The 21,955-nt window shown below is 45.5% G+C and overlaps 1 protein-coding gene across 10 annotated transcripts in view; it reads right to left on the bottom strand.

The window, feature by feature from the left end:
- The window catches only part of nlrx1 (NLR family member X1), a 40,883-nt gene that overhangs the window by 4,530 nt on the left and 14,398 nt on the right, over positions 1-21,955 (bottom strand). For 3 of the 10 annotated variants that reach the window (XM_086216113.1, XM_086216112.1, XM_086216114.1), the window contains exons 6-11: positions 17,564-18,731; positions 17,212-17,395; positions 16,461-16,556; positions 15,105-15,191; positions 13,716-13,967; positions 6,761-9,493 (exon numbers count right to left, since the gene is read on the bottom strand). In XM_086216113.1, coding sequence (XP_086072239.1) covers positions 8,881-9,493; positions 13,716-13,967; positions 15,105-15,191; positions 16,461-16,556; positions 17,212-17,395; positions 17,564-18,731 — 2,400 coding nt within the window. In that variant the 3' untranslated portion in view covers positions 6,761-8,880. Of the gene's footprint in view, positions 1-2,227; positions 6,644-6,760; positions 9,494-12,321; positions 13,033-13,715; positions 13,968-15,104; positions 15,192-16,460; positions 16,557-17,211; positions 17,396-17,563; positions 18,732-21,955 lie in introns of those variants that run through there. The other 7 variants (XR_015118164.1, XR_015118163.1, XM_086216116.1 and 4 more) reach the window with 7 other exon arrangements.

Below are 21,955 nucleotides of genomic sequence, written 5' to 3'. Positions count from 1 at the left end.
CTGCATCCTGGGAGCGAAGGGTTCTAGCTGAGTAATAAGGGAGTATAAAGTCTGTCAAATATGAAGGTGCCTGACTGTTGAGGACTTTGTATGTTAGAAGGAGAATTTTGAATTCTATTCTGAATTTGATAGGGAGCCAATGCAGAGAAGCCAGTACAGGAGAGACATTGTCTCTTCTGCTAGTTCTCGTCAACACGCGGGCAGCAGCATTTTGGACCAGCTGGAGAGTCTTTAGGGAACTACTGGTGCAGCCTGATAGGAGGGAATTGCAGTAATCCAGCCTGGAAGTGACAAAGGCATGGACTAGTTTTTCTGTATCTTTTTGAGACAGGATGTGTCTGATCTTAGCAATGTTTCGTAAATGAAAGAAAGCAGTCCAAGAAATTTGCTTAATGTGGGCATTAAAGGACAGATCCTGATCAAGAGAACTCCTAGGTTCCTTACGGTCGTGCTGGGGGCCAAGGTAATACCTTCCAGGGTACCTGTCTCATTAGATAGGGTGTCTCTAAGATGTTTTGGGCCCAGCACAATAACTTCAGTTTTATCAGAGTTTAATAAAAGGAAATTATGGGTCATCCAAGTTTTTATTTCCTTTAGACAGGCCTCCAGTTTAGTCAGCTGATTTATTTCATGTGGATGCATTGATAAGTACAGCTGCGTATCGTCTGCATCGCAGTGAAAATTAATCAAGTGTTTCCTAATAATGTGACCTAGAGGAAGCAGGTACAGTGTGAAGAGGACTGGTCCAAGCACAGAGCCTTGTGGAACACCATAAGTGACTGCAGTGGTTTCAGAGGGTTTATCATTAGTCAGTACGAACTGAGATCAACCTAGTAAATATGACCTAAACCAATTTAGTGCAGTTCCTTTAATGCCAATGACATGTTCCAGTCTCCGTAGAAGGATGTGGTGATCAATGGTATCAAAAGCTGCACTAAGATCTAACAAGACCAGCACAGAGACCAGTCCCTCATCTGATGCTAGTAGGAGGTCATTGGTAACTTTGACTAGTGCTGTTTCTGTGCTATGATGAACCCTGTAACCTGACTGGAAGTCCTCTAATAGGCTGTTGCTATGGAGAAAGTCACAGCTGTTTAGCAACTGCTTTCTCCAGAATTTTGGAGAGAAATGGAAGATTTCATATTGGTCTGTAGTTGGCCAATACTTCTGGATCCAGGGTTGCTTTTTTGAGAAGGGGTTTAATTACTGCTACTTTAAAGGACTGTGGGACATAACCAGATAACAGCAACACATTGATCATGTCCAAGCGAGAGGTGTGCTAAGGTACTTAGCTCATGAGGGCTAATGGGAGAAAAACTATCAAAGTGTATGTCTGGGTCTACAGCTGCCTCTAAGGCTTCTGAGGTCATAGGTGCCATGTTGTCAGCTGATGGCAGGAGGAGGTAAATTTTCTCTCTAATAAGTAGAATTTTGTCATTAAAGAAGTCTAATGAAATCTTTGCTACCCAGGGAAACAGGAATACTTGGTTACAGTACTGAACAGTACTTCCCTGCTACAGTACTGAAGAGGAACCCGGGTTGTTCTTGTCTGGTTTCTGAATCGTACCAAGGTGCTTGTTTCCTTGGATTTATAGATTTCTTTTTTATTGGGGCAATTGAGTCCAAAGTTGTTGTTAAGGTGCCTGTTGCACTATCAATATAATGGTCAGTTTGGGAGGGACTAAGGTTGACATCAGCATCCTCTGTTACAGTGGGACATGACACTGAATTTAGCACCAATGGAATCGCTTCCTTAAATCTAGCTACAGCCTGATCAGACAAACATCTGGAGACTACCTTTTCCTTTGTGGCGTGTGGTCGATTAATACAAATTGAAAAGTGATTAACTGATGGTCAGATAAAAGCGCGTTCTGTGGAAATACAACTAGATGTTCAGCTTCAATTCCATATGGTAGGACGAGGTCGAGAGTGTGGTTGTGGTGGTGAGTGGGTTCATGTACAGACTGATGGAAACCAATTGAATCTAGAAGAGAGAGAAATGCAGCACCTAGACTGTCGTTATCAACATTCACATGGGTGAACCCTGCCTCACGCCCTAAAACCGCTGGGATAGGCTCCAGCCCCCCACGACCCTTAACAGCATAAGCAGAAGAAAATGGATGGATGGAATTTATTTCAATTTGTAATGATCTTATCTGCAATTAGAATCTGTTCAAGTCTGCTTGTGTGTGTGTGTGTGTGAATGTGTGTGTGTGTGTGTTTATACTTTGAGCTGCTGTTTCAGACGCTCATGGTCCCAGGATGAGGCGTTCTCCCGTATCACACTGAGGATAGGGTGCCAGTCTTCAGAGATGTCAGTGCCTTCAGTCACTGATGCCAGGACCCTGACCCGACGCCCACTGCTTCCATGGCTCTCAATACCTCGGACATACAGGGATTGCTTCCCCACATCACTTAGAGGGTTCAGGTACAAACTACACAAAAACAAACAATTACAGACAACAGTGAAAGGAGTCCACTCCGTACCTTGATGTTTGCGAACGTGATAAAATACCTTATTATACCCCTTATCACTTCCTCACCTGTGAGTTTAAGATGCATTGGACCATTTTCTCTCTCATAATTAATCAAACAATGATTTTGAGAAAGAGTTTCTGATATAAAATATTTGTTTCTCAACAAGTGTGTTTGTTGATTTTCAGAAGAAATCATCACACTACAACAACAACAAATAACAAAGGTGCTGAACTGTCATATTAAGGTTCAACTTAAATGAAGCACACAACAGGGGAATACAGTATGCCATTGTTGCAATCCAAAGCATATCCTGCAGTATCATTGGTGATCTAACAGTCATCCAGATGGGAGAACCACTTCAACCCCAAGAGCATGCTTGGGAGAACCACTTCAACCCCAAGAGCATGCTTACAATGCTTTCCTCCCTGCTAAGAACACAATGAAAGATCTCCACATACTTTCACAAACCATTTACCTTTCAACATAAAAGTTCAAGTACAAGGGAGTTTGATAGCCCTGCAAGCCAGGCATGAATGCTTGGTTTGGTAGTGGATTTCCAGGATTTGGCTATGGCTTGTTTAACTCATAACAAGCAAAATGTAATCATATTATTGTTTTCCTTGCTCAGTTTACGATTTTCTGGAAAAATACCAAGAATGCACAGTTTGGCACATATTGATAATGTAATCCCTGTGATATGTGAGATCATATCCCTTACTTCAATCCTAAAAGCCTGTATCTGTGGGCAGTCCCGTAGGGAGTGGTATAAAGTGCCCTTATTACCCCATTTGTCGCACCTATCAGGATTATTGGGGTTGAATTTATTTAGTTGAGTCTTTATTCATCCCACAGTTGAGAAATTGGCAATTGGTGTTACATATATTCTCATTATCCACTTATACTGCTGTAGTTTAAAATGGGTATTTATAGTTTGTTTGAGATTTTGAGCAAATCATCTGCGAATCCTCATTAGAAATCCCAGAATTTAAGTCTGTGCACCATACCACTCTTATTGTCTGAGGAAGGTTGAGAAACCTCCATGATGATTGAACAGAAACTTGAAGTAAATCCCGAGTTGTTAAGCAGAATTAAAGCATGATCGAAAATGAGGATACTCTTACATATACAGCTGCTAAAATTGGGAGTGACTAGGGCTGCAGCTATCAATTCTTTAGTAATTGAGTAATCTATCGGTTATTCTGGCAATTAGTTAAGTAATTGGATAAGAAGTATCCCACATTCTGCAATTTTTGCTTTATTTAAGCACAATGGTACAAAAGAAAAATAAGACAAGTCTCTGAAATGGACAAGAATGAAATGCCAATGTAAAAGTACAAACTGAAGTAACTTTACTTTGACTGTACTATTACTGTTTTTACTTTATTTTTTACTGAAGTACATAAAGGGTCCTATGGGGGATCAGTGTTTCCCTGACACTCTGGGGCTTAGTAAACAGTCTTATTTGTGGTGACCTGCCACATTAAAACACCGGCACCATGACATGATTTCCTATTTTTGGAGATGTGCACCTTTCTTGGTCTGTAAAGAAGGTAACTCTGCATTTGCACAACTCTTGTGAGATTTTTGTCTATTTTTTTCTACTAAAACAATCAAAGTCACATGATATTTTGCAGGTCTTGGGTTCTCTTCTAGACATGACCCTCTCTGTCTTTCAGTCAAACCAATGACAGCAGACTGTGAACAGCAGGATGTTACACTCTGCAGTGTTTCACACACACAACTTTGTGCGGACACTTAGGTATAGTTTGTGACCAATTTTGGCTTTTAATTTTTTTTTAATCAGTCCGAGAGGACGATGGCATCCGCGTTTGATTAGTGACCAGTCTGTCCTCCTCTCCTTCCTCAATCGTTCGCTCTGCTCTGAGAAAGTCTGACAGTTGCTGACAGAGAGACACAGACCCTCCTGTTTAATGTAAAGGCCTCCTTATGTAGTTGTTTAATCTTATAAGCACACCAGATGGTGTCAAAGTCATTCATTATCATGGTAGTTTTGACTGTTTTAATAAACTCAGTCTCCTCCATATGCAGCTTTCTGCTGTGAAAACTGATTGTGGTTGAATTTGGTCATGGATAACAAAAATAAATGCAAGTTGGGTTTTGGGGTGACTTTATATTTACGTATATCTAACTGATAAAGAAAGTCAACAGATCAGACACAGACAGGCTGATAGAAACGCACTAACCTCTGTGTGTGTGTGAGATGCAACAGGTGGCAGGTAGACCAAGCAGGCACTGGTTAGCTCAAAAAACACAATTTATTTACAACACAGTCGGGTTAATGGTGAAGGGAGTGAGGGACTGGAGGAGTAGTGAGCTGCCGAGGAAGAGGGGGGGGCTGCTGGAGGTTCAGCGGGACAAGTGACGGTGGTGAGAGACGGAGGATGAGGTCCAGGATGAGGCACGGGGAAGATTGAGGTCAGGGAGGGAGCGGGTCCTTATGGCTGCTAACTGGCACAGCGGGGAATCGCGTGGTAGACTGTAAAGATCTGGTGATGAGTGGATGGAGAACCGGAGCATTTCAGCAGGAGAGTGATGAGCAGATGAGTCTCAGGTGTGCCTACCAGCAGCAGCCAGCGTTTGGGACCCGCCCCTGAGGAGGAAGGAGGGAACACACAAGGAGGGGAGGAGACACTTGGAGTAGACCAGGATGGATGTAACAGTACCCCCCCCTCAACAGTCACCACCTGGCGACCCACCAGGCTTCCCAGGGTGAGCCCAGTGAAACTCCCTCACCATCGCCGGATCCACAATGAAGGAGTGGGGAATCCAGGACCGTTCTTCTGGGCTGTAGCCCTCCCAGGCGACCAGGTACTGGAATCCCCACCCCCGAGGGCGCACGTCCAACAGACGTCGGACAGCGAAGACTGGACCCCCATCAACCTGCTGGGGGGGGGGGGGGGGGAGGCCGGAGGACACAGGGGACTGACAGAGACGGGCTTCAACTGGGAGACATGAAACACTGGGTGTACTCTGAGAGAGGAGGGTAGCTTGAGTTTCACAGCAACAGGATTCACTATGGAGAGAATCTCAAATGGACCAACGTAGCGAGGAGACAGTTCTCTGGAGTAAGTCTTAAGGGGAAGGTTCTTGGCGGATAACCAGACCTTCTGATCTGGTTTGTGGACAGGTGAGAGGTGCAGCATCGATCCGCCATCGGCGGTGCCGCGCAGCAGAACGGAGCAAGGCAGAGCGTGCTGTCGTCCAAATTTTGTCAAGCGTCCATACATCGGCGGAGATGGTGTTGTACAGATGGTACTGCAATCTCCTCCTCCTGGATGGAAAAAAGAGGAGGCAGATACCACAGGGCACCCTCGAATGGAGTGTAGATACCTGTAGATGAGCTCGAGAGGGAGTTGTGTGCATATTCTATCCAGGCTGGATGGGTGCTCCAGGATGCTGGGTTCTGGGCTGCCACACAGCGCAGGGCTGTTTGAGGTCCTGGTTGGCATGCTCTGCCTGCCCATTAGACTGGGGGTGAAATCCAGAGGACAAGCTGGCGGTGGCACCCAGGGCTGAACAGAAAGCTTTCAAAACTTGTGAAGTGAATTGTGGACCTCGATCAGAGACGATGTCTTCTGGGATTCCATGGAGTCTAAAAACAAGGGACACAAGAAGATCTGCTGTCTCCTGGGCTGAGGGGAGCTTAGGCAAGGCGACAAAGTGAACTGATTTAGAAAAGTGGTCCACAATGGTGAGTATCACCATGTTACCTTGAGATGGTGGAAGACCAGTAACAAAGTCTACCGCTATGTGAGACCATGGGCGACGGGGAACTGGCAGGGGGTGGAGAAGACCAGCAGGAGGCATGTGGGATGCTTTGCCACGGGCACACACTTGGCAGGCCGCAACAAAGGCACGAGTATACGCGTCCATGGATGGCCACCAGAAGTGCTGCCAGAGGAGCCATAAGGTCCTATTGGCTCCTGGATGGCGGGAGAAATGGGAGCAGTGCACCCACTGCAGGACTGCTGACCATACAGAATCAGGCACAAAGCGTTTTCCAGGGGGCCCATTACCTGGGTCAGGTTTGTTGCGGAGTGCCTCGTCGACCCTGGACTCGATCTCCCATGTTAACACTCTGACCACTCGTGAGGCGGGCAGAATGGGATCCTGACTGAGAGGAGAGTCCGTAAAAGAGAACTGCCTGGAGAGAGCATCAGGTTTGAGATTTTTGTTCCCTGGGCGGTAGGTGACGGTGAAGTTGAAGCAGTCGAAAAATAAAGCCCAACGGGCCTGACGGGAGTTCAGTCTTTTAGCGGTTTGAATCTACCCTAGATTTTTGTGATCTGTCCATACCAGAAAGGGATGCTCCACCCCCTCGAGCCAATGTCGCCACTCCTCCAGCGCCAGTTTCACCGTCAACAGTTCCCGATTACCTACATCATAGTTACGCTCAGGACTGGTAAGTCTGCGGGAAAAAAAAGGCACAGGGGTGTAGTAGGTTGTCAGACTCACCGCGCTGGGGCAGGACCGCTCCCACTCCAACATCCGAGGTGTCCACCTCGACTATAAACTGGCGCTGGGTGTCTGGTTGTGTGAGGATGGGAGCGGAGGTGAAAAGCTCCTTTAGGCGTCGGAAGGCAGTTTCCGCCTCAGGGGACCAGTGGAAGGGAAATTTGGATGAGCTAAGTCGGGTAAGAGGGGCTGCCACAGAGCTATAATCTTTGATAAATCTCCTGTAGAAGTTAGCAAATCCGAGGAATCTCTGCAACTGTTTCACTGAGGAGGGAACCGGCCACTCTGCAACTGCTTTAATTTTGTCAGGATCCGCCATTAACTGCCCCCTTCTAATAATGTAGCCCAAGAAGGTGACTGAGGGGGTGTGAAACTCACACTTCTCTGCTTTGACATACAGTCGGTTCTCCATCAGCCTCTGGAGAACCTGCCGGACATTGTTCACATGCTCCTCCATGGTGTGTAAGAAGATGAGGATGTCGTCTAGGTAAACAAACACAAACCAGTTAAGAAAATCTCTCAGGACATCATTTACCTGGGCCTGGAAGACAGCAGGCGCGTTGGTCAGGCCAAAAGGCATCAATAGGTATTCAAAGTGCCCTAGTGGTGTGTTAAAAGCCGTCTTCCACTAGTCACCTTCACGGATGCGGACCAAGTGGTAAGCGTGATGTAGATCCAGTTTTGTAAAGATGGTGGCACCATGGAGGGGTTCAAATGCAGAAGAGATGAGGGGCAGAGTGTATTTATTTTTAACAGTGATCTGGTTGAGGCCACGAAAATCTATCCATGGACAGAGGGACTTGTCTTTTTTACTTACAAAGAAAAAAACGGCTCCAAGATAGGATGAGGAAGGGCGTATTATCCCATTAGCCAAGGACTCTGCAATGTAACTCTCCATCGCCTCCCTTTATGGGCGGGAGAGGCTGTACAGACAACCTGAAGGTAACGGGGCTCCAGGAATGAGGTCGATGGCACAGTCATAAGGGTGATGAGGTGGCAGAGAGAGGGCATTGTCCTTGCTAAAAGCCAGAGCTAGATCATGGTAGACAGCGGGAACAAGGGATAGGTCAGGTGGTGTGGACGATGGTAGTGAAACGCTACCCACTGCAGATGGGGATGCAGACTGCAGGCAAACTCTGTGACAATATTGACTCCAGTTAGTGAGCTTACCAGCTGCTCAATCCAGGTGGGGATTGTGGAGAGCCAGCCAGGGGTGGCCTAAGACAATAGGGGCAGAGCGTGATGGGATGACCTTAAATTGTAACAACTCACAGTGATTACCTGACACCAGAATCTGAAGGGGGGCAGTAATCTTCCATCCAAAGCTCTGACCATGATGGGAGTTCCCAGTGGTTCGGTGGGGAGGCCAGCCTGCTGTGCCACACCTTCATCAATGAAGTTATCCTCTGCTCCGAAATCCACTAGGGCAGAGAGCTGCAGGGGACCAGTAGGGGTGTGCACAGAGACTGGCAAGGAAAAACGCTTGGTCTTAAGTGGGGAGGCGTCAGTCTGCCGCTCCTCCAGAGCAGGTGAGCCTAGGCGTTTGGGCGGAGGGGGCAAGCAGCGATGAAATGGCCCCTCTGACCACAATACAGGCACTCCCTAGCTGACATACGTCTCGATCACTCTTCAGGTGTCAGGCGGGTGCAACCCAGTTGCATGGGTTCTGAATTAGGGGAACTGGAGGGTGGTTTCTGGGAAGCGGTGGGTGCAGGGCAGTGGTGAAGGGGGGGAGGCAGGACAGGGGTGTTAAAGGGTGGCGCCGATGTCCGGCTGCCTCTCACCCATCGTCTCTCACTGAGCCGGTCATCTAGTTCAATTGCCAGGGAGATGAGGGCATCCAGAGAGGCGGTCTCATCCTTCGCTGCCAGCTCGTCCTTTAACTGTTCGGTTAGGCCCCTGGGGAATACTCCACGCAACGCAGCATCATTCCATCCGGACTGAGCTGCTAATACCCGAGACTCTATGGAGTAATCTGCTACACTGCGAGAGCCTTGTTTTAAAGACTTCCCGTGACTGCAGAGAATGGTCAAAAACCTTCTTAAACTCCTCCACAAAAACAGCATAGGAAGAGAAATAAACGGGGGAGCCCTCCCACCAGGCTGTGGCCCAATCTAAAGCCCTCCCATGAAGTAACCCCACTAAATACTGAACCTTGGATTCTTCGGAGGAATATTTAACGAATCTCTGCCCTAGCACAAAGGAACACTGCAGGAGGAAGGGTTTGCATTTAAGTGGATTCCCCTCATAGGGTTCACGGTCCACCATGCGGGGTTCTTTGATGGAGGCAAGGTCACTGGGCTTGGCTGGTGACGGAGCAGAATATGGTACTTGAGGCTGAGGAATGGTGATCTGGGAGAGTTGATCAGTGAGAGCAGATAATTGTGCGGTGATGTTGCTTACGTGACCAGTGAGGGCTGCGGAGTTCTCCAGGAGGGATCCCAGTAATTGGTCATGTCTCCATAGAAGAGAATCCTGAGCCGCAAGGGTGCTCTGACGGTCCCCAGTGTCTGTGTGGTCCATAGTTGGCCAGATCTTTCTGATGCAACAGGTGGCAGGTAGACCAAGCAGGCAGACACTGGTTAACTCAAAAAACACAATTTATTTACAACACAGTGGAGTTAATGGCGAAGGGAGTGAGGGACTGGAGGAGTAGTGAGCTTGAGGAAGGGGGGGGGGGCTGCTGGAGGTTCAGCGGGACAAGTGACGGTGGTGAGAGACGGAGGATGAGGTCCAGGATGAGGCACAGGGAAGATTGAGGTCAGGGAGGGAGCGGGTCCTTCTGGCTGCTGACTGGCACAGCGGGGAATCGCGTGGTAGACTGTAAAGATCTGGTGATGAGTGGATGGAGAACCGGAGCATTTCAGCAGGAGAGTGATGAGCAGATGAGTCTCAGGTGTGCCTACCAGCAGCAGCCAGCGTTTGGGACCCGCCCCTGAGGAGGAAGGAGGGAACACACAAGGAGGGGAGGAGACACTCGGAGTAGACCAGGGTGGATGTAACAGCGTGTGTGTTTGTGTGTGTACTGCATGTGCATGTATGTAGGAACACAGAGAGGAGAGAGGCTGCAGCTGTGTGATAATAAATTATATCAAAACTTAAATTTAAGCCTATTAATACTCTGGTCTTAAATAATTCAGTGTCCACCCCTACGTGCAAAACAAAGTAGCCTACAGTTCAGATTTAAACAAGGAATTTTAGTTTTCCAATTACTTGAGTTACTCAAGCAATTGTTTTATCACTAATTTGGACATAAGAAAATAATCAATACGACAGTAGTGGAGTGGCAAGAGAATTCTTTCTTTATAGGGTTTTCTACTTTCCAAATATCAACTAGGTTACTCTCTTGCATAAATTGGAGGATAATTTTCCTGCTTCTTGAGTGTTGGATCTATGCCTGAGGAACAGTCAAGTTTCAGATTTAGGGTGCAGTTAATGTCACCTCCTATTATTATGGCACACTGCATGTACCTGTAAGAAAATAATAGGAATACATTGTTATAGAACATTATTATTATATATAATATTAATGTTAGAGGTATGAGGAAATTAGTATTTAATATTCCAGGAGATTATCTGTAGGTCTTAAATCCTATTCATCTATACATATGTAGGTATGGTACAGCCCTGTTGTCTATTCGTCCTTTTCTGTGAAAAAGTGCACCTTACATTGAACACAAAGAACTGTGAAACACTCATTAACAGTACAAACTTATTGATCCTTCCCACCCCGTGTGCTCTAGTTTACACAGAAACCCCTTCCTTCATGGTGCAACTTTATGTTCACTGATGCTTTAAAAAGGACCAGGGAAAAACCACCCTCTTAAAACTATACAGGTTCTAGTAATTATTAAGTATATGTTGCCCAGATCACCCTCTGAGAAAAATGTGTATATGAACATCCAAATCAGATTCATTTAACACATACTAAATGACATTTGAACACTATGCCTTGGCTCTTAATTGTCCCTTGTAAGGAGAAGATGCATTTAACACTCAGGGTTATCATGCATACTGCTGACCGTTGGCTACCCATCTTTCTGCTGGAACATGCTGAATGAATAGTTCCACCTCCTTTGCTACTGTATGTGGAACAAGTGGCGACTGCCTTAGTGAAAGACACTCATCTTTGCTAGAAAGATAAGTCCATAGTCAATGCATTGTCTCCATTGTTTCCGTAGAAAATACAGAACTTGGTGGTCTTGATACATCACAGATTTTGATGAGCTGCTTTCATTACCTTTGTCTTGATAGTTTAAGAACTTCATGATGTGAGTACCTGGAGGTCCATTCGGGTCTTGCAGTCCAGGCAGGAGGTGGGCTCACTCAGTATAAATGGAGTTTGGAAACGCGTGTGGTCCAAAGACTTTGGGCAGCCAGTTCTGAATGAATGCAACTGCATGTCCAGCTTAAGCTTTCTCGGGTGATCCAATTAGCCGTAGATTTGATCTTCGGAGTCTGTTTTCGAGGTCATCAAGTTTATGTGCGAGCTCTTGAACTTTCTTTTGAAGGGGCCTTTCTTTGCCAGTCAGCGCTGCGATGTTGTCTTCAGTTTTGACTCTGCTGAAGTTAGCCTCTCCGAAAACGCACCAATTGCCTCATTTATCTAATGGTGAGATGACACAACTTTACGTAACTGAGTAGAAAAATCAGTTCTCATTGACTGAATGGCAGGGCTTGGTGGCTTGTATCCTCCGAATCTGCCTCGCTTTCCACTGAGGTGTGGTTCGAGCTAGCTCCAACGTAGTTGTTCTTAATTGGTTAGTTTTTTTCATTCTTGGCATTTTGTTCTCAACATGAATAAAAAGCCCCTTGTTAGGCAAGAATAAGTTGGTTGAGGGTTGATTTGGCAAAATGGAAGTGCAATATTGTGCTCTGATGTACAATATTTAGTTTATTCTGAGGGCAGGAACAAAATATGCTGAGGGAGTTTATAGACCCGGGTGGCTTGGATATGCTTCTTGCTCCTGATGGCTCTGCGACACACTGGCAACCTGTCCAGGGTGTACCCCGCCTCTCACCCAATGTCAGCTGGGATAGGCTCCAGTACCACCCCCCAACCCGCTGCGACCCTTAACGGATAAGCGGTATAGAAAATGGATGGATATTATTCATATCAACATGTAATGAATGATTGAGAAATTCATTTCATCAGCATGCTGGTGATGACTTTCGGTCACTTTGCTTTTGTACAAAGATTAAGTTCCAATAATTTGCAGATGAATCCTCCTCATCAAACGAAAAATGTTTTCCCAATGTTAACTAAAGTAATGAAAACAAATTAAAGATATATATATATATATATATATGTATATATATATATATATATATATATATATATATATATATATATATATATTTCTGGGGTATTTTATTGATGGAGTTCCAAAAAAGGCCAAGTTTAAAATTATTCATACTCCTGACAATGTTTCAACAAACATGTGCCAAATGTGGTAATTTTTGTCCAATAATTCCTTCAACATGTCACAATGGAATAAAACCTTTTATTTATTTTATTTTATTCATTATTGGCCAGATGCTAAAGTGAAAAAAGGCATCTCTCCAGAAGAGTATAAATAGTGGGAAAGTGTTCAGGTCATTGTCAATTTCTGGTCATCATGGTAAAGAAGACGGAGCCAGTGAGGACCTACGTCAGCGTCTTGTTCGTACCCACAGTGAAGGAAAGGGTTACAAGGCCATTTCCAAGCAGTCCCTGTCTCAACCGTCCAGAGCATCATCAGCAAGCACAAGAGGTTCAACACTGTCAAAAACCTCAGTGGGCGTGGCCAAAAGCATAAGGTGTCCCCCAAATTTGCCAGGAAAATCTGCCGAGAGATCAACACCAACCCACGGACCACAACCAAGGCCCTAATTCAAACACTTGAGCAGACAGGGACAAAGGTGTCACGGTCCACCATTGAGCGAGTTTTGCACAGAGGAGGTCTCCATGGATGTAAACCTCGGAAGACGCCGCTGCTCAGGAAAAAACATCTGGTAGCTCGCCTGGCCTTTTGTAGAGGTCATCTGAAGCAAGATCCCAGCTTTTGGTCAACCATCCTGTGGTCTGGTGACACAAAGCTGGAGTTATTTGCCCATATGGATACTCAACATGTCTGGAGGAAGAAAGGAGAAGCCTATAGACCAAAGGACACTGTGCCCACTGTCAAGTATGGTGGTGGAAGCATCATGCTATGGGGATGTTTCTCTTCCACTGGCACAGGGAATCTCGTCCCGGTCCAAGGTACCATGAAAAAGGAGGATTACATCAGGATACTTGATGAAAATGTCAGGGAATCTGCAGTGGAAACTCCAGCTTGGCCAAAACTGGATGGACCAACAAGACAATGATCCTAAACACACTGCCAAGGTAGTGAAGAAATGGTTCAAGGACAATAACATTAATGTCCTGGAATGGCCAAGTCAAAGTCCTGACCTCAATCCCATTGAGAATTTGTGGTGTCACTTGAAGACCAGAGTGAAGCCGAGGAAACCAACCAACCTGACCCAGCTTGAGGCACTCGCCAAGGAAGAGTGGGCCAACATCACAAGAATTAGCAAGGGTATGAATAATTTTGGGGACGACTGTATGTATACATAGATATATACATACATATATGTAAAGGTATACACACATACACACACATATATACACACACACACGCACTTTTGTAGACTTTTTGGTGATGAGTCAGTTGATTAAGAGGCATGCATATTTGGTAACATGAAAAAATCTAAGTGTGGGTGTGCTGTGGATCTCTTACTGCACAGTGTGAATGCTGGGGTGCTCTCTGCAAGCATCCACCAGGGCCAGGGCAGCAGTGTCTCCAACGTTGTTATAAGCGATGTTGAGTTCCTGGAGCCCAGGGTGCTGCTGGAGCCTCTCAGCCAGCTCCAGCGCAACCTGATCCCCCAAACCTGTGTGCATCAGGGAGAGATGCTTCAGGGACTGGTTCTTTGGCAGGGCCTCCAAGAGGATGCTGGCTCCAGACTCTAGCAGAGGGTTGTCACACAGTCTGGGGTAAACATGAGGACATAGTAAGATATTCATGCTCTCAAGTACATGTTCACAAAATGTAGTACACCATTATGTTTATCTTTTCAACCAACTAAATCATCTGTATCCATATGCATTCTCAGAAATGGCCTTACGACTGTAGTTCAACAGGGGAGAGGTGGGGCTTATCCCAAAATTGATATATAAGCCTTGAAAGGTATTTTGAGTCTTGAATGAATGAGGGTTGATAAGTTGCTGTATATTTTCTAAAGAAAAAAATGTAACTATCGTACAGCAAATTTTAAATAAAATTAGAAACATGTTTGTAAATCAATACACAAAAATGCAGTACTATGAAGTAAAAGTTATGAGTAAAATGAACAGTTTTTTTTCCTCCCAACATCACTTCCACTAATGATTTTTTAAAATTTTTTTGAGAACTAAAGTAAATAGAAAATATTTAGGCGGCACGCGTGATGGTTAGCACTGTTGCCTCACAACAACAAGGTTCCGGATTCAAGCCATGGCTCGGGCACAGGGTATTCTGAGTGGAGTTTGCATGTTCTCCCTGTGCCTGCGTGGGTTATCTCCAGGTACTTCGGCTCCCCCCCAGTCCAAAGACACGCAAGAGGAGAGTCCAAATCAGCGGTTCCCTAACTTTTTTGGCTGCGCACCCCCCTCTATATCCCAACTGAGTAGACGCACCCCCAATTCTCCACACCTTCAGGAAAGAATAGCAGCTAATGTGGTGTATGTATGCAAACACACTGACAGTGCGATATCCATCCTCCTCTCCTATCAGTGGTGCACATTGTGACCAGAGGTGAGGAGCAAATCGAAACAGATGGGAAGAAACTATGGATTTAAGTGTAGGTTACAGCTGAATAAGTTGCAGAACTTGAGAGCTAGTGTCTCTGTACAGACAAAGCAGAGATATGTGTGTGTGTGTCTGTGTGTGTGTGTCATTAGCATTTGTGCAGTCAAGGGAGGGAATTTGCTCATGTCTCAACATTTAAAAAATGACAAATATCAGCTACTGATTTTTTTTGTGTTACATTTCAGTAGAGCACAATTAATTAAATTATAAACAATTAAGCAATTAAAGTTTTCTTTGAATACATTGGCTTCAGAGACAAGAATATGTGTGTAGGCTTACAGTAGGACTCTAATGCAACAATTGGATTCTAGCAGCAGATCTCTCAGGAGGATGCATGTCTCAGGACCCAGGCTGTTAAACTGTAGGCTGGGGACAACAGAAACAGGCAGAGGCAACTATCACCACACACACACATCAAACACATGCTTCATTCATAAGCTGTTCCTTTTTTTTGTCAAGTGCAAAACATTCAAAGAGAGTAGTTAGTGTGTTTAAGTCTGAAGTAACCCGAAAGGAGGTCACGTTCTGGATCATCATACAAGAGTAAGGATGGCATTACTGACTAGTTTTAAACTAAAAAAATCCCACCATCAGAGTCTCAAACCTACCATTCTTTGTCTCTAAATACTATTTCTGTGACATAGCTGGGAGTTTGTTGGCTTCTACCATAGACTGTGTAGAAGGGGGGCTGAAGCAAGTATGATGTCATCCTATAGTTTAAAGATTCCCGTTTAGAAATCTTAAATCAGGCTTTTGAGTTTGAAGTGAGCATATCTGGATGAGACGACAGAGCAGAAGAGGAGTGTGGATCACATTAGGACATGGACAGGTTGCCGTATCAGCAACTTCTGAATCATAAGATAACATATACATTAAGCATACACTGCTTCCTCTTTTTTAGTTCTGAATGGGAACATAGTTTACCAAATGAGCAACATACTATATTGAAGACGTAAATCTAGTGTTTATCAGCAAAACTGTAATGTTAACCATGATAATAAATCAAATAAGAGGTAGGCTCATTTAGTCAGACATCTGTCCCTTGTTGGCCATTAGAAATAATGTAGATTTATGGCATTCTGCATTGGTTTCTGTATTCAGGCCAATATTTTCTGTCCAACTGTTATATTTACTGCTTACAAATATGTAACTCAATTATCTAACCAGTAATTTCATAAAACAGCTGGAAAATAATGCTCAAACAAGTGGGAATCATGCATTTGTTGAAGACTACTTTCTGCAGCAGATTAAACCTTTTCTGTAGCTTGATTATTTCTTATAGCAGGATGTTGATTGTTGAAATGAATACAAACTGCAATTTTGTATAGTATGGAGTACTAGTGCACAGAAGATCATGTCAGGCTTCAATATACACACAATACTTTTGGTTAATCGCCTGTATGGGTCTGTTCATGGTTTTTGTTCACAATTTGTCATTCAGCTGGACAACCAAATGTGGTATGAAAAGACTTTCATATGTTAATTTAGCTAGGGACAAATCTGTTTCAAAAACATTTTTGTGATAGAGAAAATCTCAGTCAAACAAACAAATGTGAGTTGCAGCTGTTGTGTTAAATTGTATGGACAGCTCATTCACAAATTTCTCACTGCAAACAACTGCTTAGATAATCTCACTTGAGGTTATGCGTGTGTCTGAAGGAGGGCCACAGCATCTGAAGCATGTCTTGACTCAGCATACAAGAGGAGAGGTCCAGCTCTTCAAGGTGAAAACTGCAACAAGAGACCACAAAACACTTTTTAGAGAAACATGTTAGAAGAATCAATTTACTAATTGTCGTTGCGTTTTTACAATTTTAATTACTCTGTTATCTCCTGGGTTCCTCATCTCAAAATCAATGGGATTTTTGAATGGGTTTTCAGTGAATCACCGGAAATCAGGTCAGTTGTTCACACAGCTATTTTAACATTTTGTTCTATGGAATGAAACACTGTTAAAAAAAAGTAAATTCCACACTCATGAATATTAAAGTGTCTTAAAAATGCTGGTTGCCAACAAGTGGCTAAATGAGACAATAAATATCATCACACAAACAACCACAAAGCTTGTTGGGTTGAAGGCATGTCCCCTGTGTAGTTCATGCTTAGGAAAAACAGTTTTTAAGTCTCATAACTGCATTTATGCTTCAAAAGTAATGAAGAGGCGGTCAATATGATTTAGTTAGTCCCATAATCTAATCAATAATTTAAGAAGACATATCTGGAATATACTGCTAAGATTTTTACTTTTGTATTACCCATAACCTAAGAAGAAGACTTTAATAAGGCAAATTAACTCCCTCCTAAAATCTGTTAAACTTGAACTATTTTACAGAGAAGCTAAACAATCTCTAAATACCAACAGGTGGAAGAAAAATCCAAAGTTTACCTTGCAGAAGTGCATGAGAGCACTGAACTCAGAACAAAGCATTTGAGTGACGTCATGCGAATGTTGTGGAGACGGATGGTTCTTATGGAGCCCAGCACCTCAGCAGTTAATCTGGGGTTTTGAAACTCGTACAGAAGAACCAGCAGATCCATGAGTTCCTCTGGTGGCTGAGGCTTGCTCAGCTCTAGGGGTTAGTACATACAGGATAAGACAAGAATTATACACTTAGAAGATGAACAAACATGATGACCCTTTGTGAACTGACTGTATTTTTTTTTTAAAGCTATACCAGCATGTTCAACGTCACATTTCTTTAGTATGAAAAAAACTGGAGTAATATATGTGTAATTACCTCTGACCAGGTATTTCCTGAGCGTGCGTGTTATCTGGACTACAGTGGTGCTCTGAATGCTGCATCCTAGCTGCTGGAGAAGAACGCGGTTACCATAATGCAAAAGTCCACCCATGAAGATTGGGTAGAGTTCAAATGGCTGGCCCTCACTACCCTGTAGGGGCTGTGGGCCATGGACTCCCAGGACGCTCTGCTCAACCTGATCCAAGACATCCTCATTGTAGCTGTCCTCTCTCCGGAACATTTCAGCAGCCATGGTTCTGGCAATGCTGCCTTTGCTATGGCTTCTTATTTTCTCATACACCTTTGGAAAAAGCTTGAGGAGGTTGAAGACAGCAAAGATTCTGAGGGGGATGAACTTGGAGAGAATATTGACAAGGGCATTGACATCCTCACTTGCCTGACCAATGGCCACAGACACCTGCTTGGTCATCTTCTCCAGAGCAGATTTATTCTCTCCCAGAACCACATAGAGAGCAGCCAAGTACTCCTGCATAGCAGGGATAGCAAAGACGTACCGTCTCTCCACATGCTCACAGAGATCGCCTTGTAACTGCTTACTGCTTTCAACACAGGGAGCCAGGAAGAAATCTAGCACATCCGTTCGGAACATGGCCAGCTGACGGAGCTCCTCATCCGTCTTGGTCTTCCCTCCAATCCACTGTTCCAGCTCACTTTCAGAAAATGAAGTGCGTTTGTATGTGACACCATCAAATGCAAGTTTCCCAACTGTACGTACTATATACAACATCAGAGAACTTTGGTGGTCCTGAATGGGTGAACTAGCACCAGTTCCTCTGCCCAGTACTTCACCCCCAAAGTTGAGCCTGAGGAAGCTTGTGTATATGCCTGTCAGAGTACGAATGGGTGCCATGGCATCTGTGAAATGCAGGAAGTGTAATGTGGCACATGTGAGCCAGCAGTAGGACGGGAGAAAGCAGGCTGCTGCTAGCTGGCTTTCTCTTTGGAGGTTGCGATAAAGCAGCTCAATAAGAGCTTGAGCCTCGTGGTTCTGTTCAGTTCCACCGCTCTGCTGCAGGAGGCGGCCAGTGAAGTAGGCCCGTTGGCGGTCTGGGTCATTGAAACCACATATCTGTGCATAGCGGTTGACATACTTCTGAGGGATGCGGTCAAGAGCAGATAGCCTGGTGGTCACCAAGATAGTAGCCTGGAAAATACAAAGACAAATTTAGAGATGTCTGTGTAGGTTCTCATTCATCCAGGTCATCGTAGATCGAAGCGAAGTAAAATCTGGTCAACTGGACGTAAGTTTATCTTGAAGACGTTTCACCTCTCATCCGAGAGGCTTCTTCAGTTCTAGTGAAGAGTGTGGAAACTCCAGTTTATAAACCTATGTGGGAGTGGTCAGTGCTATTGTGGTGGAAACGACCCTCCCGAGACTCACCTGGCCTCCCCAAACGACAGTCGTTGTGAGGTGTCAGGGAGTTTCAGGGGTGGTCGTTAGGGAGTCTCACCGACCACTCAGATGCTAATGGGCTGTGCTGGCAGCAGCCGTTCCACATGGGTCTTTCAGCTGAACTCTTTGGGGAAGCTTTGAAAGGACTTGGTTGTAAATTGGTGAAAGGAAATGTCGCAGTCCACCTCCTCTGTTCAAAGATGGTTTCTCTATCTTGACGTGGATGGCTTCTTTAACTCCTCTTTCAAACCATCTGTCCTCTCTGTCGAGGATTTGGACATGGTCGTCCTGGAAAGAGTGGCTTTCCTCCTTGAGGTGGAGGAAAACCGCTGAGTCCTGTCCTCCAGAGTTGGCTCTTCTATGTTAGAAATTTAGAGATGGCTTGATCAGATCTCATGCACTATTAACAGGCCAATCAGACATTTTTTAAGGGGTTCAGATTGAGAAGAAAATACACTTGGTGTTTTGAATTGTTTTCAAAACCTCTGTTCAGTCTGCTATAATACACAGCAAGAGCTGGTGTCTTACACGCTTCTCTGTACTACCCCCCCCCTCTACCTGGAGTGGGCAGGCCACCCTTTTCCGGCTGAGGACCATGGCCTCAGACTTGGAGGTGCTGATTCTCATCCCAGCCACTTCACATTCAGCTGTGAACTGTCCCGGCAAGAGCTGGAGGTCGTGGCTTGATGGAGCTAAGAGGACTACATCATCTGCAAAAAGCAGAGACGATGTCCTTCCACCACCAAATTCGACCCCCTCCACCACCTGGTTGTGCCTAAAAATTCTGTCAATAAAATTTATGAACAGAACCGGAGACAAATGGCAGCCTCGGGGAGTCCAACCCTCACTGTGAACCGTCTGTCTTACTGCCAGCAACGCAAACCTGACTCTCACTCCTCTGGTAGAAAGACTGAATGCCCTTTGTAGAGGGCCATCCACCCAATACTCCTGGAGTACCTCCCACAGGGTGCTCCTGGGAACACGGTCATAAGCCTTCTCCAGATCTACAAAACACATGTGGACTGGTTGGGCAAACTCTCAGGCCCCCTCCAGCACCCGAGCGAGACTGAAGAGCTGATTCATGGTTCCACAGCCATTGATCCTCCTCTATCTGAGGTTCAACTATCACCCTGACCCTCCTCTCCAGTACCCTGGCGTAGACCTTTTCAGGGAGGCTGAGGAGTGTAATCCCCCGATAGTTGGAACAGACCCTCTGGTGCACTTTCTTAAAGATGGGGACCACCACCCCAGTCTGCCACTCCAAAGGCAACGTCCCCGACGTCCATGCAATGTTGCAGAGATGTGTCAGCCAAGACAGCCCCACAACATCCAGAGTATTGAGATACCCAGGGCGGATTTCATCCACCACTGGAGCTCTGCCACCGCAGAGTTGCTTAACTGCCCTGGAGATTGGACGACCCGCCCCCAAGCACTCCCCCAACTCTGTTTCCTCCATGGAATACGTGTTGGTGGGACTGAGGAGTTCCTCAAATATTCCTTCCACCACCTAATTATCTCCTCAGTTGACATCAGCAGCCTCCTGTCCCCACTGTAAACACCCATCACCCAAGTGTCCAGAACATATGGTTGCAGGTCAGATGATATGAATATAAAATAGATCATAGACCTACAACCTAGGATGTCTCAAGTGCACAGATGGGCATCCTTATGTACAAACATTGTGTTGGTTATGGACAAACTGTGACTTGCACAGAAGTCCAATAACTGCACACAACTCGGGTTCAGGTCAGGCCTGCCATTTCTCCCAATCACGCCCCTCCAGGTCACGCTGTCATTGCCCACGTGAGTGTTGAAGTCCCCCAGTAGGACAATGGAGTCCCCAGTCAGGACTTCATCTAGCACCCTTCCCAGAAACTCCAAAAAGGGTGGGTATTCTGAACTGCTGTTTGGCGCATAAGCGCAGACAACAGTAAGGACCCCGTCACCCGACCCAAAGGCGCAGGGAAGCAACCCTTTCATCCACTGGGGTAAACCCTAATGCACAGGGGGGGCAGAGAGTCGAGTGGGCTATCAAAAAGCCCACCCTGGCCCGCTGCCTCTCACCCGGAGCAACTCTAGCAAACAAGAGAGTCCAACCCCTCTCAAGGACTTGAGTTCCAGACCCGGAGCTATGTGTGAAGGTGAGGCCGACTATGTCTAGCCAGTAAAGCTCAACCTCGTCCACCAGCTCCGGCTCCTTCCCTGCCAGAGAAGTGACATATCCCAAAAGACAGCCAAGGTGGCCTGCTGCCCAAACCACAGAGCAACAGACCTTTCAGGTTCCTCCTGCAGGTGGTGGGTCCATGGGGGATGAATCCATGTAGCCACTTCAGGCTGGGCCCGGCCGGACCCCATTGGCTAAGGCCCGACCACCAGGCGCTCGCCAATGGGCCCCTACCCCGGCCTGGCTCCAGGGTGGGGCCTCAGTGTCCCTCCAGGCTGGGTACACAGATTCCTTGATGTCTCTTTCATGAAAGGTCTTTTGAACTGTTCTTTGTCTGACCCTTCACCTGGGACTAGTCTGCCTTGGGTGACCCTACGAAGGGCAAAATGCCCCCGACAGCATAGCTCCTAGGGTCATTAGGGCACTCATAACATAATGGGACTTTTGAAAAAGCTCTTAAAATTCGAGCATTTTCAGCAGTGCAGAGCTGCCTGAAACTGCCCCCAGGGATCACTTTAACACACGCCTGCATCATGATATGACACTTACACATCCTCTGGAACCAGTGTCCAACATTTTAAACATATTTATAAGTACTGAAAAGCTGGAAAAGCATAATTGGTCCCCTTTGAGTAAACAAAGTTTCTCTACTTTTGTTAATTGGGTCAGCAGGTGTAGTATTTATAAATTCATAAACAATCACAAAGTATTTTAATCTGTTAAGGAGAGGAAGTCAAGATTGCAGTCAAGAGCACTAGACAACATGGATGGACGTACAAGTGAATCGAAGTTTCATTGACAGTTAAATCAC

Source organism: Aulostomus chinensis, chromosome 10 (genome assembly GCF_037954235.1).
Source record: "Aulostomus chinensis isolate RoL2024-O1b breed Wild chromosome 10, RoL_Achi_v1.0, whole genome shotgun sequence".
In the NCBI taxonomy this organism is placed as follows: domain Eukaryota; kingdom Metazoa; phylum Chordata; class Actinopteri; order Syngnathiformes; family Aulostomidae; genus Aulostomus; species Aulostomus chinensis.
This window is presented reverse-complemented; position numbering and strand designations above follow the sequence as displayed.